Source organism: Phascolarctos cinereus, unplaced genomic scaffold (genome assembly GCF_003287225.1).
Source record: "Phascolarctos cinereus isolate Bilbo 61053 unplaced genomic scaffold, phaCin_HiC Scaffold_5;HRSCAF=322, whole genome shotgun sequence".
In the NCBI taxonomy this organism is placed as follows: domain Eukaryota; kingdom Metazoa; phylum Chordata; class Mammalia; order Diprotodontia; family Phascolarctidae; genus Phascolarctos; species Phascolarctos cinereus.
The window spans coordinates 20,488,631-20,505,090 of record NW_027555958.1 but is presented as its reverse complement, the minus strand read 5'-3'; the positions used below and the strand labels follow the sequence as shown (position 1 = coordinate 20,505,090).

Genomic DNA, 16,460 nt, shown 5'->3' with positions numbered 1-16,460 from the left:
CCCACAAAAAGCAAACGGATGGCAGAATGGATTAAAAACCATAATCCTACAATATGTTGTTTACAGGAAACATTTGAAAGAGGGACACACACAGTGTAAAGGTAAAAGGCTGGATTAGAATATATTATGCTTCAGCTGAAGTAAAAAAAAAAAGCAGGGGTAGCAATCCTGATCTCAAAGCAAAAGCAAAACTAGATCTTATCAAAAGAGATAAGGAAGGAAACTACATACTAATGTTGATATAAAAGCCCTTCTCAGCAATGCAAGGATCTAAGATGTCTCCAAAGGCCTCATGATGGAAAATGCTATCCACATCCAAAGAAAGAACTGTGGAGTTTGAATGCAGATCAAAGCATACTATTCGCTATTTTTTTTCTTGTGTTGTGTTTTGTTTCCTCTTTCTGGTGGTTCCTCCTATTGGTTCTAAATCTTCCTTACAACATCACTAATGTGAAAATATGTTTAATAGGAACGTATATATATATATATAAAACCTAAAAAACAGAAACAACACACACAAAAAAACCCCATCTTTCCCCCCAAAACGCACCCAGTAGAATGAAGGGCAAGTCACCTTTCCTCATTTTTCTTTCTTATCGCACAGTGCCCGATACGTGGCACAATCTGACCCTGGTCCCTCCCTACAAACCAATCCAGGGCTTCCCGGGGCTGTCACTAGATCTCAAGCCAACAGGAACAGCCTCACAGGTGAAGGAGGTAGGGCTCCCAGTATCCCACCCCCTACAAAGGGTCCTCTGCTGAGGACCAGCTGGGAAGGGACAGGCTGCAGTGACTGCTCTTGGCAGTTTAGCCGGGATTTCGACTACCCCTTTTGGCCCACCTCTCACTACGCGCTCGTCCCTTTTCTCTTCAGTACCCTCCGCTCTCATGGCTCACCAAGCAGGATGGCAGAGCGGAATGAGCTCTGCATGGGAGTCAGTTTGACCAAATCACATCCCATCTCAGGACTTCAGTTTTCTCATCTGCACATGAGAGGACTGGACAACATGGGCTCTAAAGGCCCTTACAACTCCCCATCTCTAAGCCTGGGATTCTGGGCCCAGCTGAAGTCAAGTCAGTAAAATGCAAAGTGGTCACATCATGTACATTAAGTACAATATCAACTTTCAAGACTATTTCACTTTTGCCAAGTTTTACTTTATTCAAAAATAAGATGAAATAACTGTAAGTCTTTTTTTGGAGGGCCCTTCCCAATGCCTGTGATGTCATTTCACTGTTGGGCAGGCTCTTCCAAACAGAAAGACCAGAGAACAGGAGTGGGCCAGGCACAGGCCTCACCCCTACATTTCTGCACCCCGAGGCCCCTGGCCAAATCTGCCCCTTCTGAAGAATCTATGGTTTGTAATGATCCCTTGAGTCAGCAAAGTTAAGGCACAAATGGAGAGTTGAAAATCGCAGGGGCCCAGCCCCGTGGCCCTGGAACCAACAGATGCTTCTGCCTTGCTCTCTTGGAAGGCGGACAGCAGCAGCAGGTCAACCTACAGCCAAGGCTGGATTGTGGCAGACAAACAGGACACAAGCTGGAGCTGCCCAACAGCAAAGGGTGTGAGTTCTGAATTGGCTCCAAAGGATATGAGGAGCTGCTCAAAAGTGAGGGCCTCCGCTTGCGGCCAGTGTAACGTGTATCAGCTCGAACCTCCCTACGAGAAAGTGGGAATGAGGCAGTCAGAAAGGGAAATGAAGAAGAAGGTGTATTAAAAGCAGCTCCTCAGAGGCCACGGTTTACACCACAAGGCAGAGAATACATTCAGACCCAGGTTGCAGAGCCAAGGTCCAGGCTGGGACAAGCCATCTACCAACCCAGACAAGAATATATTCCCTCTCATTTTAGCCCACATTCTGCTACCAATGGGGCTCTGTAATTAGGATCAGCGACAGGGAGTACTAGCAAATGCTGGGGGAGGAAGCAGGCAGTGTCCCTCAACACCCCACCTAGCCTAGGCGTATTTTAAGATTCATTCCTGGGACTTGAAAATAGCTAATCCACGTTCACTCAAAGGGCTTTGCTCTGAGATGGGGTTTTTTCCACCTCCATTTCTTAGCTCCAGAGCCTGGAGTGCAACACGGACGTCCATGCACTCACTTGCCCTGCCGCCGCCGCCGCTCCTTCTTCTCCAGGATCCAGTCTCGGCTCTTCTTCACAGACTTCCCCTTTGCTGTCTTATACCGGATCCTTGGAGGGAGGAGGAATTGTGAGCTTGTATAAAGAGCACGCTGGGTTCCCCTGAGCTTGCCCCCTCTACCACCTTATTAACGATCACTCCTTCTCTCTCATTTCGATTCTCTCCTCCAGGTGCTAATAGCAGACTTCACACAATGCTGGCATCGGGGGCAGCTGTCCAGAAGAAGCTCCAGCCCCAGAAGTAACCCCTCCTGGGATGGGGCCAGGTCACACCACAGCTGCCCCCTCCTCAAGCCCTGAACCTCCTCCTGCTGACCAGCAGCGACCCAGCTCCAAAGCCCCTCTTCCATGAAGCTGCTCTCATCCTTCCTCATCTGAGTCTAGTGCTCTGTACCTCAGAGTTCTGCCCGTGCCTTATCTCCATGGAAAAATCCCAAGTCCTCTGAGAGTGGGCACCCTGTCTTACTGTCTCCTCAGACACACTCCCATTCATTATCTAGTACTGCTTCCGCTCTGCATTCCAGCCACTCTGGACCCACAGGCACTTGTGGCTAGCAGACAACCACTTGTTCCCATCGGGGCAAAAAGGGGCCAACTGCCAGGGTGGCTCAGTCCAGGTAAGCCATAGCAGAGCTGGCTGTGCTGAAGAACAGCACTTGGCCAGTGACTCGCTTCTGGGACCTGCAAGTCACTGGGCTAGCCCAACTGGCAGTAATGTTAAAAAAAGAAAAACATTATTATTAACATGATATAATTATATTAAATTATATAATGACATAAAATAATATGTAATCTAGAAAGTTCTGCTTCTTAAATTTAGAAAAGTCCCCCAGACTCTGGAAAAGTCATTAAAAATTGGGAGCAAGAGAAAGTTAACAACAGGGGCAGCTAGGTAGCACAGTGGATAGAGCTCTAGCTTTGGAGTCAGGAGGACCTGGATTCAAATGCAGCTTCAGACACTTGACACTTACTAGGTGTGTGACCCTGGGCAAGTCACTTAACCCAACTGCCTCACCAAAAAGAAAAAAAAAAGAAAAAAGAAAAAAAGAGAAAGACAAAGAGAAAGTAACACTTGACTGGGAGCCCATAGTCCTGGCTTAGTCCAGACTGCTACCAAACTGTCACTTGAGTATGCCTTGCCCTCCCTGGGCCTCAGTTTCACCATCTGTAATATGACAGAGTTTAGTGTTGCATGACCTCTGAGATCCCTCCGACTCCACTGACAATTTGGAGGGCTAGTGGAGCGCCTTTGCTTAACCCAGGCCCGGCATAGCCCCAAAACTCGCAGGCTGGCCAGGGCAGCACCCTCGCCCCTCACTCACTTTCCCAGTCAGCACTTAGTCACCAGCTCATAGGCACACAAGTGTCTGAGGCAGGAAAACGCGGCAACCTCAGCTATGGGCAGCCCCGACGACAGTCCTCCCATGATGCTCTTGGTCCCTTGCCCTGGCTGCAGAGGGAAAACATCCGAGCAGCCCCGTGGCTGAGAGACACCCAAGAAGACGGGCAGCCTGGGTCAGTGCCACCACCCACCAAACCTGGATCAGAACTGTTTGGCCCGTGAGCCACACAATCCAACTTCATTCCAGAAAATCCCTCATTCCCCTCACTTGTTCCAAGCCTGTTCTCTCATTTTTTCTTTCCTTAGTTTAGCAATTATGAATTCCACTCTTAGTGTCTCACCGGAAAAGACCTAAAAAGGCTCCTTAACCAAGCTGCAATGTACACATGTAAATAGAAACACATGAGTGTCTGGCTCTACCAGAGAGCATCAGCTAGCCTTGGTTTCAAGGGGCAGGAACGGAGAGCAGTTAAAATGGCAAGTCGGCACAGTGCCTCACTGACTTCTAACAACACTACCTACCTCTCTGTTTAGAGTAAAACATAGGGAGGACGGGGAAATCCACCATCCCTCCAAAGCAGGGGCCTTCCTCCACCCTGCCTGGGGCTTCTGACTGTATAGTCAGAGCTCTCCAAATTGAGCCCCACTCTTTCTCCCTCGTCTTTTACCAAATTGTTCAGGAATGAGGCCAGGACAGAAGTTTCTTTACCTTTCATTGGAGAACTTGGACTCTTTCACCTCTTGCCCATCTCCACACTCAGTGCCCAGGCCCTGCAAGAAGAGTCAGGGTCAAAAGGCAGTGAATGCACCATGGTAGGAAGGGCACCAGCCTGGGAACACATACACCCACCAAAACATGGTCACCCACCACCTGATTCTAGGACTGGCTCAGCAACACACACGCACACATGAACGCATGCATGCACACACATATGACTTCAGCCACAGGGAAAAACCAACCGAGGTTATGACTCCTTCAGAGGTAACTAGAGATGAGTCTGATACAACAAGTACAAGGCCACCCCTTGAAAAGAACCAAACTTTAAAGGATGTCTATCAGCCTGTGATAGACATCATGGGCACTGAGCAAGTGTCCTCCCCTGACTTACAAGCCGCAATCCTATCCCCTTCCCTTAGAGAGTAAATGGGCCAATCCTCCATGCACTCTCAACCAGGACATACATCCTTACCTTGGGCAACACACCTGATGTGCCAGCAAACAGACAGAGGAAGAACCTGAAAGAAAAAGCACATGCCATCATCTTCCCTTAAGTTGAGAACTTTATTTGCGATCGGGGGCAAAGAAAGGGACACTGCACCAAAACTGAGGGCCCCTGCCATAGCCCAACCCCAGCATCAGACCTCCCCCTCCCACCTTGGCAGTGTCCAGATGTGCCAAACACTACCAGTGCCCTTCTGTCTGGCGTTTCTCACATCAGGGATAGGATGACGACCCCAGACTCACTTCTTAGCTTTAGCACTGTTGGGGAAGTCCACCACCATACCTCCAGTGAAACCGGCCTTCATTGCCTGCGCGGTGATCAGCTCCAACTGAGCCCAGAGAAAGAAACACTGGGGTTAGGCTTAAGAAGGGGGGTGGGTACAACTGGCCCCCTCTCAGTCTCTCTTGAAGCCAGTGGGCCATCAGAGATGCCTCTGGAACAAAGAGGAGAGAGCAAAGACCTCTTTCCCAAGCTGCACTCCCAGCTCAGAGCCCTAAAGGAGTCATAGAATAAGAATTACAGTTTTAGAAAGAGGGGCAGTTTCATTCTTTGCCTTTCTTCTCTGCACATAGTACAGTGTCTGGTGCAAAGAAAACACTTAATAAATATTTGTTTGCTTAATTTTGAAACTGACTATGTGGTCACAAACAAGTTCCATAACCTGAAAATGACTGGACAACTCATTAAGCCTATTGGGGGTTATAAGAATGGTTTCCAACTTGCACTGGCAGGCATTTCCTCAGCAGGAAGCCCCTAGCCAGGGAAGTCCTAAGTCTAGACCAAAAAACAACCTCAACTACTCCAAGAGCTCCAGCTGAGCTCCAGAAGAGCTGCCGAGGGTTTGAGGCCTGTGGCTTAGACACCGCACCTTATGGCGAAATCAAACCTCCCCATCCTACAAGAAGAAATTAAGTCCACAGCCCATCATGATGAAACAGACCTGAATTCACCTGAAGTCACCCCCTCCTCTGAAAGACCTTTGGGGCCCACTTCCCCTCTAGGGAAGGATGTTCTTGTAAATTACTGTGGAAACTGATGTTCTTGATTGTCTCAAGCCCCAATCTGGATTCTGGAGAAGGGACCGATGTCTTCCCATCAGACACAGAGAAGGGAGAGATCCACAGCTGCCCAGGACGGTGGTAAAGGGAATGTCAAGGGAAAATTTCCTAACCCTTAGAGAAAAGGTTCTTAACCTTTGTGTTGGGGACCCAATGAAGCCTATGGACCCCTTCTTAGAACAGTGCAGTCTTTTAAAGTAAATAAAATAAAATACATAGAATTACCCCAAATAAAGATGGTATGATATACAGGGTATTCCTTTTCAGGTACGGGTTGGAAGAGATGGCCTCTGTCCCTCTTCCAACTCTTAAATGCCATTGGTTTGGACCCTGACTCAATAGCTCATCCCCATCCAGCAGACTGACCTGCTCAGCATTCTCGGGATACAGCTGCAGGACCGCTCGAGCTCCTCGGGCCTGCAGAAGAATGGACACTGTGGGTCTCTGGCCAGGCCCCAGCTACCATGTGAAGCAACAGAGACAGCGACCTGATACAGCGGAGGGTCCAAAGGCCACTACAAAAAGCCTTGGAGATCTCATACTCACCAGAGCAGAATAGAGGGATGAGAAAAACCGGTGCAGGCGCTTGGCAGGGTTGTGCAATTTCTGGTCAGCATTGCAGAGCCACTGCACAGCAGAAATGCTGAAGAGAGAGCCCAAAGGCCTCTTCAGGAGCTCAGCCAAGCCTGGCGTGCCTGCCTGACGCCCAACTCCAATGCCTCCCCATGTTCCAAGACTATTATCTCAGTGCTCCTGCTTCCTCTCAGTTTGGACTCATTCTACTTCTACCATTTAACCCAAGAATGTCCAACAAGGTCATCGGTAACTTCTTACAGGAACACCAAGATATTTTCTCAGCCTCTATTCTATCCAACCTTTCTGCTCACTTCTGCAGTAAACTGATTCAAAGTTGCTCAAGCTACTTTTCCTTTGAGACCCTATACTGGCCTGCTTTTGCCTGAATTGCTTTTTAAGTAAAGTCAAAAATTCATGATTAGACAAGGATGCACTTGAGCTTTTAAATAAGTACCCCTTCCTCCTTGAAATGTCCTTCCAATGGCCTCTCTTCTCAGCATTCTCTTCTAATCTTTCTCTCTCCAAGAAGTCTTCCCTAATGGGGAAGAGTGATTCAACACCCTAGCCATGACCCACCTCTGAACAGCCCCCTCAAATTTCTCCAACCCAGGGTGGATGAATGAGGTTACCCACTCAGCTCATGCTCCTCTACCTGTAATGATTTTTGCCACTCTCCACAACTACATAGATCTCCCAAAAATCACACCACCCAAATATTAAATGAGACACATGGCATTTATTCATCTGTCCTTTTTAGAAAAAAAGCTCTAAAAGGAATTGCCCTCTGGAGGTTCTGCTAACACAGCCCCAGTGACGCTGTACATATCACACCAGAATACAGGTAGGTGTGGGATCTCTAAGCCACTTGAGGATCACGGTGTCTCCAACGTGAGGTCAGGAAGCTACTGAGTGTCTGAGACAAGAGCCTGGGTCTTCTGGCCTGCAAGCCCAGAGCTCTGTCCAAGGTGCTAAGCTGCCTGTCACAATGAGCACTCACATTAACAGCGACAATGCTCTTCCACATGGCCACTCCCCCCAGCATATGTCAGTGACACATCTTACCTAATACAACCATCAAATGACCCTGGCCTGAAGGGGATGCCCTGACCCATGTCCCCCTGAAGCAGGTCTCCTTCCACTTCTCGATCCACAGCCACATCTATTTATTCAAAGATGACCATATTAGAGAAGACAGGCTAGCATATCCAGCTGCTTATACTAAACTAGTACACGAAACACCTGAAAGGCCTCACTCACCCAGCATGGCAGAGCTAATGTCAATGCCCACCCAGTAGTGCCCCTGCTCCGAGATGAAGTCACCACTGAGCCCAGAACCACACCTGGAAGGCAAAAGCAGACGAAAGGTCAGGGACTGAGGGTCAATGACGATCGCACAACTTGACATTCAAAAAAAAGCTCAGACATCTTACCCAACGTCCAACAGGAAGCAGGGCTGGTCCTTGGGTAGACTGAGGAGCTCCACGGCCCGTTCTGACATCTGTGTCTGGATTTCAATCATCCGTGAGCTGGAAGCAGAGAAACGAGGGATAGGGCATAAGTGAACACCTCTCCTAGCCAATGACTGTTTTTGCACAGTCTCCAGGCAAAATCAAGAAAAAGCAAAGGAAAAAATGCAGCCAGATCAAGATGATTCTCTCTTAACTGACCTTTTCATCTGGGGTAACAAACTAAGTTCAAATGAGAAACTGCACTTTACAGTTACCATCCATGTACTGACAGATCATTCTACTCTCTCTATCATATAAGCAGCCCCACACCAGAGCAGTCTGGGATGACCAACGTGGAATCTATGGCACGAACAGCACCTTCGGAGCTCTCTTTATACCTTGTTTTTCTTTGCCTTCTTCTAGGCCCCTTCCTCTTCTATTCTTGTCCTATGTTTGCCACCCAAGGGCAAGGACTTGTGCTCTGCCCATCCTTCAGCACCCATCTCAAGTCCCAATTCCCCTGCAAAATCATCATCCCCGGTGAGCAATGTTCCCATCTCAGCCTCTCCATCCACTCTTGGTCCATGCTTTTTATTTGGCACCGAGCAGTTAGAAAACAACACTGCATCTGGAATCAGAAGACCTGCTTCAAATACCAACCCTACTACAGCTCTCTGTGACCTCGGCACTCAGGCACTTGCTTTCCTTCCCAAAGGTGTGCGTCTTTCTCAGTAAGAGAATGTCAAACTAGCAAATGAAAGCAAACACTAGGGATGCAGAAAAAGTAGCATACTCTTTTCATCGGTGTCTCCCACCCCTGACTCCAGGCCCAGATCTCAAAGGTGCAAATAGCCTTGTGCATGTCACAGGTTCTCCGATGGGGAGCCACGAGCTATGACGCCCTAGGACCTAAGAACGACCCCAGGCCGTTCTCTCCAACACGCGTCCATTCATTCTCCAGACAAACGTTAAACTGGGTGTCCCCACTGTTGCCCAGGGGCCCTGGGAGGCTCGGGGTCACTCACAACCCATTCCCCCCCCAAAGTCACCCAAGGGGCACTGGGGCACCTCATGCCCCTCCTCGTGCCCCAGACCCGCGGCATTCACTGATGCCGACAGACCCCTTCTCCTAAGACGTCAGCTGCATTAACGGCAACAATAACGGCAACATCCGCCCGGCACTTCACGGACATTATCTCCTTTGGTCCTCACAAGAACCCCAGGAGGTCGGGGCCGTGGTTATTCCCGTTTTACAACTGAGGAAACCGAGGCAGGCCGCGATGTAGTGGCTGGCCGCGCATCTGAACCCCGCTCTTCCTGACGCCAAGCCCTGCGCTCGCCCCAGAGAGTGGTCGCAGCCCCCTCCCACTCCTCCGGCTCCCCAACCTTCCCCCAGACCCCTAAAAGCCCGCTCCCCGGCCCGGCTCTTACTTGTGAGTGTACTTCCGGGCCTCGTCCTCGTTGTAAAACTGTGGGGGAGAGAGAGAGAGGGTGGCGGTGAGGGGGGACAGGGGCGGCGGGGACGGGGGTTGCGGGGAAGGGGGTTGGGGCCTCACCAGCTCGGGAGGCCCGCGGTGCTCCGGCCTTCGGCCACTGCACGCCATGGCCGCACTCCGGAAGTCTCCTCAGCGCGGCGTCCACGTCATCTTTCAGGCGCTGCCCCTCGCGCCCAACAGCCTCCACGGCGCCTTGCTCACGTCAACGCCCCGTGCGTGCGCAGGCGCACAGGAAGCACGCCCTCGCTCCGCCCCTTCCTCTGTCCTGTCTTCCTCCTCGCCGCGATTGGCCCCGAGGAGGGCTCGTCAGGTACCCCGCCCCGTCTCACGGGCCGGCCCTTCCTTCGCCAGCCCCGCCCCGCACAAGATGACGGCCCCGGGCGGCCGGCGGTGGTCTCCGCTGTTGCGGTCCGCCGGGCGGAAGGAAGCCTGGGCCAGCTCCACCGCCCGCGGCGGCGGCTCCTGGGCTAGAAAGGATCAGGCAAGCGGCGGCTCCTCCCGATACTCCCGCACGGCGCTGTACGACTTGCTGGACGTCCCAGTCACGGCCACTCAGGCGCAGATCAAGGCGGCCTACTACCGGCAGAGCTTCCTCTACCACCCGGACCGCAATTCGGGCAGCGCGGAGGCGGCGGAGCGCTTCATGCGCATCGGCCAGGCCTACATGGTGCTGAGCAGCCCCTCCCTGCGCCGCCAGTACGACCGCGGCCTGCTGGGCGCCGGGCACGCGCTGGGGGCAGCGCGCGCGCCCCCGTCCCCCTCGCCTCCGAGGCCCACGCGCGCGCACGCTGCCTCGGGCCCCCAGCGTGCGCGCCCCGCGCCGGGGGGCCGGCACATGTTCGACTTCGACGCCTTCTACCGCGCGCACTACGGCGAACAGCTGGAGCGGGAGCAGCGGCTGCGGGCCTGGCGCGAGGCCATGCGCAAGGACCGTGAGGCGCGCGCCCGCTCCGGGCCGCGCTGGGACGACGGCCTGCTCCTGGTCGTGCTGCTCTTCCTGGGCTTCCTGGGCTTCTCGCACATCAAGTAGCCCGGCCTTGGCCGTGACTTCCGGGGCCCGCGGAACCCCGAAGGACCCGACCCTTCCCTGGCCCGGGGTGAAGGGACCCTTGGTTCCTGGCGGGAGGCAGGGGTGCGCCCGGTGCTGGGGGCCGTTAAGAGCGGGGCGCCCTAGGATCGTGCAGTTTGCCAGCCTTGTCCCGGTGCTGGGGGCCTTCCTGTCACCCCGAGTGAAAAGCCAAATGAACCTCATCTGAATGAATCCGCACCGGGTTTTGTCTTTGTTACCAGTCATCCAGGAACACTGGGCTGATTTTACTGAGAAGGCAGCTGATGGGAAGATGGTCAAGTGTTGGGTAAAGCTTGGACTTGGCTGCAGGAAACCCAAATCCAGCCTCAGACAGTTCCTTAGCTTTGGGACCCTGGGCAGGTCCCTTAAACCTCTGGAAAATGAGGGGTCTGTTTTCTATGTGGCCTTGCACAAATTACTTGAACATAGATCTCATCTGTACAGTGCCTGTGTAAAGCAGATGGCCAAATCAAATGATCTTCCAAGGTCCTTTCTGTTTCTAAGATCTGTGTGATTCTGGGCCCATCTTTTATTGAAGTGGATGGTGCCAATGCGGCCAGGTTTGCTTTTTCTCCCAATCAGTTTACCACAATAAAAAGTATTCCAGAGCACAGACTGTACTATTCACAGTTGATGCTGTGCATTCTGTCCCCACAGCTGGAGAAATGGCAGGAAAACTCATGTCCCACTAAAAGGTGGAGGGATTTGGGAGGAAAGTCAGTATCGTTGGGACAAGCATAAGATATACTATGTGTTAGGCACAAAAAACCGCCTCTTTGATAAATGGCCGATAAAATTTTAACAGTTCCACGCAAAGGGGCCCCTAACATTGTGAGATTTGATGTTTGGGTTTAACTAGAACACAGAAAATGGAAGGAAGTTACTGCATTGGTCCAAGCAGGTGATGAGAGTCTGTTCAGTAGCGGTGGTGGAGACAGTTTGGTCATTCACTGGACATGAGAGTAAAATCAGGAGGAACTTAGAGATAAGGCATGGTTTTAAACATGGAGGACTGAATGGCGATTGATGCCTCTGACAGATTGTGGGGTCACGAGGAGCAAGTTTAAGGGAAAAGATGAATAGGTGGCTCAGTTTTAGACTTAACTGTTGAGTTTGAGATACTAGTAGGGCATTCACTTGGGGATGGAGGGAGCTGAACTAATGGGTTTGGGACTTGGGAGAAAAGTCAAGACTAGAGAAAGATTTGGGTGTCTTCTGTTTAGAGGTGATGACTGAAGCCCCGGAGAGAGTGAAATCACTAAGATTTGGCCCAGGTCAGACCCTTTCTTGGTCAGCTACCTCCATAAGAGGTTGGAAGAGGAATGAGGAGCCAGGGAAGAAGCTATGGAAGGGTCAGAGTGTGGTGTCTCAAAAGCCTAGGGAAGAAAGAATATTTGGAGGCAAGTATTTGCTGTCCCAATAGAAGCAGCTGAGGGAAGGTTTAAGCCAACCCATTCCAGGCCTGGTTTAGAGTGAGGGATATATCTCAAAATACAGTTAAATGAGGTTTGAGCATCTGTTATTGTTGCAAAGAGATGTAGTCTGTGCAGAATCAGCAGGGCTTCATCCGAAAGAGCTGTTTCGCTGGGCCAGGAGATTAACACTGTCCGTGCCTAAGTTGTCTTTTCCCTTTGTGCCTGGTCAGAGCTTCCCATTTAAATTCCCTGAACAAACCTGCTTCCTTGGGCTCTTTCTCTTGCAGCAGACTGCTCTGGCCCTTTAAATATCCCAGTTATCTCAAAGCAAGATGCATCATTTTCTTCTGAGCTTTTGGCATCCAGTTTCCTGGGTGTCTTTAGATAAGTCCTTCCTGTGTTGTGTGCCTGTCCCCCAGCCAGAGGGCCAGCCAGGCAATAAGCATTGTCCGTTTCATCCTGGGGAGCTATGGGGATCAATGATGGCATGACAGCCGCTTAAAACAGCTCAAGATTTGGAGCAGCAGAGGTTAAAACTTGGCCTAGGAAGCCAACAGTGGGGTCAAATTCAGCAGCCAGGGTCACTCAGCTGATAGGAATAAGGTGGGACCCCTGGAAGGCATTTCTAAGCCCAGAAGGACTGAATTGTCTTGCTGCTTTAAACATTTCTACAGAATTTCTCTTTACACTTGAAAGGTAAGATCCATCTTGACCTTGTGTGTTTTCCCTGTCCCCTGCTGCTGGGGTGACAGGAATGTAATTTTATCATGGAGGAGCAAGACCCCAGGGCCTAAGGAGAGGAACTTCCTTGCCCTTTCCCCCTGCTACCCCTTACCTCAGCTTTCACTCACGCTGGATTCCCAGCCTGAAATCTCTATAACAGGCTCCTGTCAAATGCTCAGTGTCAATTCTAACAGCAGTACTTGACACTCGTAGAACTCCTTAAGGTTTATAAAGCACTTTCTTCACAACAACCCGTTTTAGTGAGCAGTGCAAGCAGCAGCTGCTCTATTTCACAGCTGAAGAAACAGGGTCAGAAGGTGAAGAGTTAGCTAAGGAAGGTCACCCAAGCAGGGAGGGTCACAATTAGAGCTCAGAGCCAGGTCTTGTGACCCAAAGATTTTCCAGTGTCCTTTCTAACACACATCGGGACTGCTAGGATGTCAGATAAGTCCTAGAACCTAAGTAACCCCTGAGAATGGGAGCACAGTGTTCCTGGGAGCCAAGGCACTTCTGCTGCCTCACCTGCCTTTCTGTTCTCCCTGTGAACCCTAAAGGCCTTTGTATTGCCAGGAGCCACCTCAGCTCCCAACGTCACCATTGGTGGATTGTTTCTAGGTGGTGCTTCCTTTCCCTGGGAGCCCTATAAGCAGCCATGGGAGACTAGACTTTCCCTAGAAGTTGAGCCGGATGCCTCTGCCACCTTTAGCCATGCAAATTCTTCTACCCCAACAGGAGGGAACGAGTGGCTTGGGAAGAAGGCCGCAAGCTAAAACTGGTTTCCCTCACAGTGTCCTGAGCTCCCCAGCCCTTGAAGCTGGATTTGGGAAGAGGGATCTGGAGAGGAGCCCTCTGACCCCAGGTGGTGATCTTTGTGCTGTTGCATCAGAATTGAGATTGCTTTCAACAGCAAATCTAGCCAGGTTACCCTGGCCCAGCTACTGGAGATTCAAAGACAGAAGTGGTAGATATTCTCTGACCTCAGAACTTCTACAGAGTGTGATATGTGGGTAAGAAAGTAAATATGGGCTATCTGCAAAAGAAATGCAGCGCTGGGGAGGGGTAAGACAACTAGGAGAACCAGGAAAGGCCTCTTGAGAGACATGATGTTTGAACAGATCAGGAAAGGGACTTGGGAGGGAGAGCGCACTAGGTATGAGGCATTGCTTGGGCAGAAGTAGCAAGGGGGGAGGCAGACTGTTTGAGACCGGCAAGTCGGATTCGTTTAGCTGGAAGTAGAAGGTGTGACCAGCTTGGCAAGATCTGCCCAAGCCTGATGGTAAAGGGCTTTCAATGCCAGACAGAGGAGTGTATGTTTTATACTAAGAACAGTGGGAAGCCACAGATGTTTCTTGAGTGAAGAAGTGTCAGATGTGCACTAATTAGGGATGTCAGTTTGGCATCTCTGCAGATTGGAGAGCAGGGGGTGAGGAGAGACTGAGTCCAGAGAGACCATCCAGGAGGCCACTGCCGTGGTCCAGGCAAGAGGAAGGGGATGACCTGTGTGAAGTGGTTATAGGATGACAACAGAGAGAAAAGGACAGGCCAGGGACGTTGGGGAGCAGTAACCTTTAGAGTATGGTGCCATGCTCTAAAGGAAGGTACGAGTGTCCTTGGGGAGCTCGTCTCCTCCTTGTCCCCCCAGTCAAGGCCAGGGGATTCAGAGCTAGCCGAGGCACAAAGGAGCGAGATGCTTCGTTTCCTTCAGAGGCCCCACTACCGATTCACCGGAGGTCTTTGGCTGAATCCTCCCTCTGTGCTTCAAAATCAGCCAGGCCGAGCTCATTCCCCATATTCTTTCCAAGAAGGTGTAGATTGGTGGTTCATCACCCTAACCAGGCACCCCCTTTCTTCACTGCAGATAAGATTCCAGCTGCTTGCTCTCACTTCCATGTCACTGACCAGTAATACATTTTAATTCAATTAAATGTTTATGTTCCAGACCCTTCTCCACTAATGCTGTCCTCCAGTGTCTCAGCCTGGCATGGAGGAGATGCCAGCAGACCATAAACAACTCTGGCGACTTCTGCCTGCCAAGACAGAAAGGCTTCAAGTATAGGCCTGTATCCTGTCCCAGGACCAGCCTAGCCACGTTCAGAGAGGTTATTCATGTAAGCCAAAAGATGCCAAATTCTTCAGCCACAGCACCTCGAGACCAAGCATCCCAAGCCCTGGTTTTGAGCCCCAGCTACAGTGCTGTGTGCCTTTGAGCAGTTCAGCCAACCTTGCAACCTTGCTGGGTCTTCTTTTGATCCTGTCCAATGGGGATAATATTGCCAATGCTACTTCTCAAGGGGGTGATGAAAAAAAATTCTAAACCATAATGTGTTATATAAATGTGACCTGTTATTATTGGAAGGAGTGATACACTAATATTGAAAGATGGAAGGGAGAGGGAATGATTGATGAAGTTTAAAGCCCTAGAAGATGTGGGTTCAAGGATTCTCTTCTCCCTCCCCGTCTTTCAGGCTGTGTATTTCTTGACTCTCGTTTCTGTCTCATTTCTGTATTTGTGTCCATAGTGTGTTGCACACTTCCTGGCACTAAGGCACTTAATAAATACTTGTTAATTGATTGAAAGAGTACAGCTGAATTGATTAAGTTTGGGAGGAGGAGGGCTACCCAGCTTTTTTTTTTTAACCAAACTCATTCTTGTCTCCCCTGCCCCATCCTCCTGGCCCTATTTGGGTGGGTACCACTGAATAGGGTAGAGCTTAGACCTGAAAAAAAAATCAGGCAGCTTCAGCTGCCTCACCCCTAACCACAAGAGAGGTTTTTCCAAGGCCTTGGCCTAAGGAATTCCTTCTGATCTAGGAGAATGGGAACATTCAGGGGCTCCACAATTCCTTCTGGGGTCCAAGAAAGTGGAAACTGTACAGAAGCAGCCACATCTAGACTCACCATGTTGCATCCATCGTCATCTTGATTCAGTCACACACTGCTTTCATTTTGCCCTACCTGTGTGCAAGAGCATGCCAAGCCCAATACCTAACGATGCCCCAGCATCCCAGACCATATGAGGACAGTGCCATCTGAGGCTTTCTGTGATGGGACCTCGTCCAGGAAGTCGACAGGTACAGTCTCTCCAAGTCACTTGGTTGAAGCTGCCATGTCATCATCTCCATCACAAACTGGGAGGGGAGCCACACCCCCTTCCAGTCTCTGCTCACAGTTCCCATTTCAAGGTTGTGGAATAGTTAAAAATTAGCCTCTTGAGGAAGCGAGGAACAGATCTGTGGTCTCTTTCAATGCCACGAGTATGCCTCATTTTATGCAAGAAAAGGACTCCAGAAAGGTTGATGTTAGTATCATTTTAAAAGAACAGCACTGGGGAAGAGAGTGGCCATTAAAAGAATACATTGCTTAGATCTCATGTTAAAGCAAAGAATCAGTTAACTGATACCTTTGCGTCTGGAAAGAGTTTTCAGATTTTCTTAAAGCAAGAAAAAGCCTATTAAGTGGTCCTGGTTGCCTCGTGGAACAGGGACAGATCTCTTCTCCAGCCAGGTCTGAGCAAGGAGCCAAAGCAGTTTGATCACTATGCCGCGACATGGTTTATTTATGAACGATCTGACTTAGCTGGAGTGGACCACCTTACAAGTCCTCCGAGTGCTAGCAGCTTGATTCAGAAAGGGTTTGCTCCGGTGGAAGGGGTTTGGTCTGCAACAATGAAGCACTTCCTTATTATCCCTCATTGTGCATAGGTACCTGTGTGCGTGTGTGCGCACGCGTGTGTGTGTGTGACCTGGATATCACATCCTCAACACTCCCTTTGTTCCTAGCCCAGCTTGCCTGCTGCCTGCCAGTCACCTGCTTCCCCTCCCCCTTCTACTACCCAGTCAGGGTCACATCCTGGGCCTTCAGTTAATGAAGTTTCTCATTAACCAGCCTACTCTAAGGTTCTCTCCCTCCTTACCCAGAGGGAGCCCGCTGGGGTGGTGAGCCTTGCCTCTTCCACCAGCACCAGAGG

At 50.6% G+C, this 16,460-nt stretch overlaps 2 protein-coding genes and 1 non-coding gene across 3 annotated transcripts; 1 reads left to right on the top strand and 2 right to left on the bottom strand.

Moving 5' to 3' along the window:
• Positions 1 to 1,136: 1,136 nt before the first annotated feature.
• BUD23 (BUD23 rRNA methyltransferase and ribosome maturation factor) lies at positions 1,137 to 9,635 on the bottom strand. Its single transcript, XM_021005626.2, has 12 exons — positions 9,347 to 9,635; positions 9,222 to 9,259; positions 7,773 to 7,868; positions 7,600 to 7,682; positions 7,405 to 7,501; positions 6,313 to 6,409; positions 6,133 to 6,183; positions 4,951 to 5,036; positions 4,676 to 4,721; positions 4,195 to 4,256; positions 2,105 to 2,194; positions 1,137 to 1,661 (listed from the first exon to the last, which is right to left on the bottom strand). The coding sequence occupies exons 1-12, from the start codon at positions 9,392 to 9,394 to the stop codon at positions 1,388 to 1,390; spliced, it is 1,068 nt and encodes a 355-aa protein (XP_020861285.1). The 5' UTR covers positions 9,395 to 9,635; the 3' UTR covers positions 1,137 to 1,387.
• Positions 3,505 to 3,636, bottom strand: LOC144458128 (small Cajal body-specific RNA 20). Its single transcript, XR_013487680.1, has one exon.
• On the top strand, positions 9,393 to 15,064 carry LOC110221216 (dnaJ homolog subfamily C member 30, mitochondrial). The gene is given in 4 exon segments (XM_078154715.1): positions 9,393 to 9,542; positions 9,545 to 9,631; positions 9,633 to 13,500; positions 14,433 to 15,064. Coding segments are annotated over 3 exon segments (921 nt in total). The 3' UTR covers positions 10,317 to 13,500; positions 14,433 to 15,064.
• Positions 15,065 to 16,460: the final 1,396 nt, after the last annotated feature.

Coding starts and splice junctions, on each gene's coding strand:
- BUD23 (XM_021005626.2), bottom strand. CDS start 9,394: ATGGCGTGCAGTGGCCGAAGGCCGGAGCACCGCGGGCCTCCCGAGCTG. Junction 9,260..9,346: donor ACCGCGGGCCTCCCGAGCTG/GTGAGGCCCCAA, acceptor TCTCCCCCACAG/TTTTACAACGAGGACGAGGC. Junction 1,662..2,104: donor CGGCGGCGGCGGCAGGGCAA/GTGAGTGCATGG, acceptor ACTTTCTCGTAG/GGAGGTTCGAGCTGATACAC.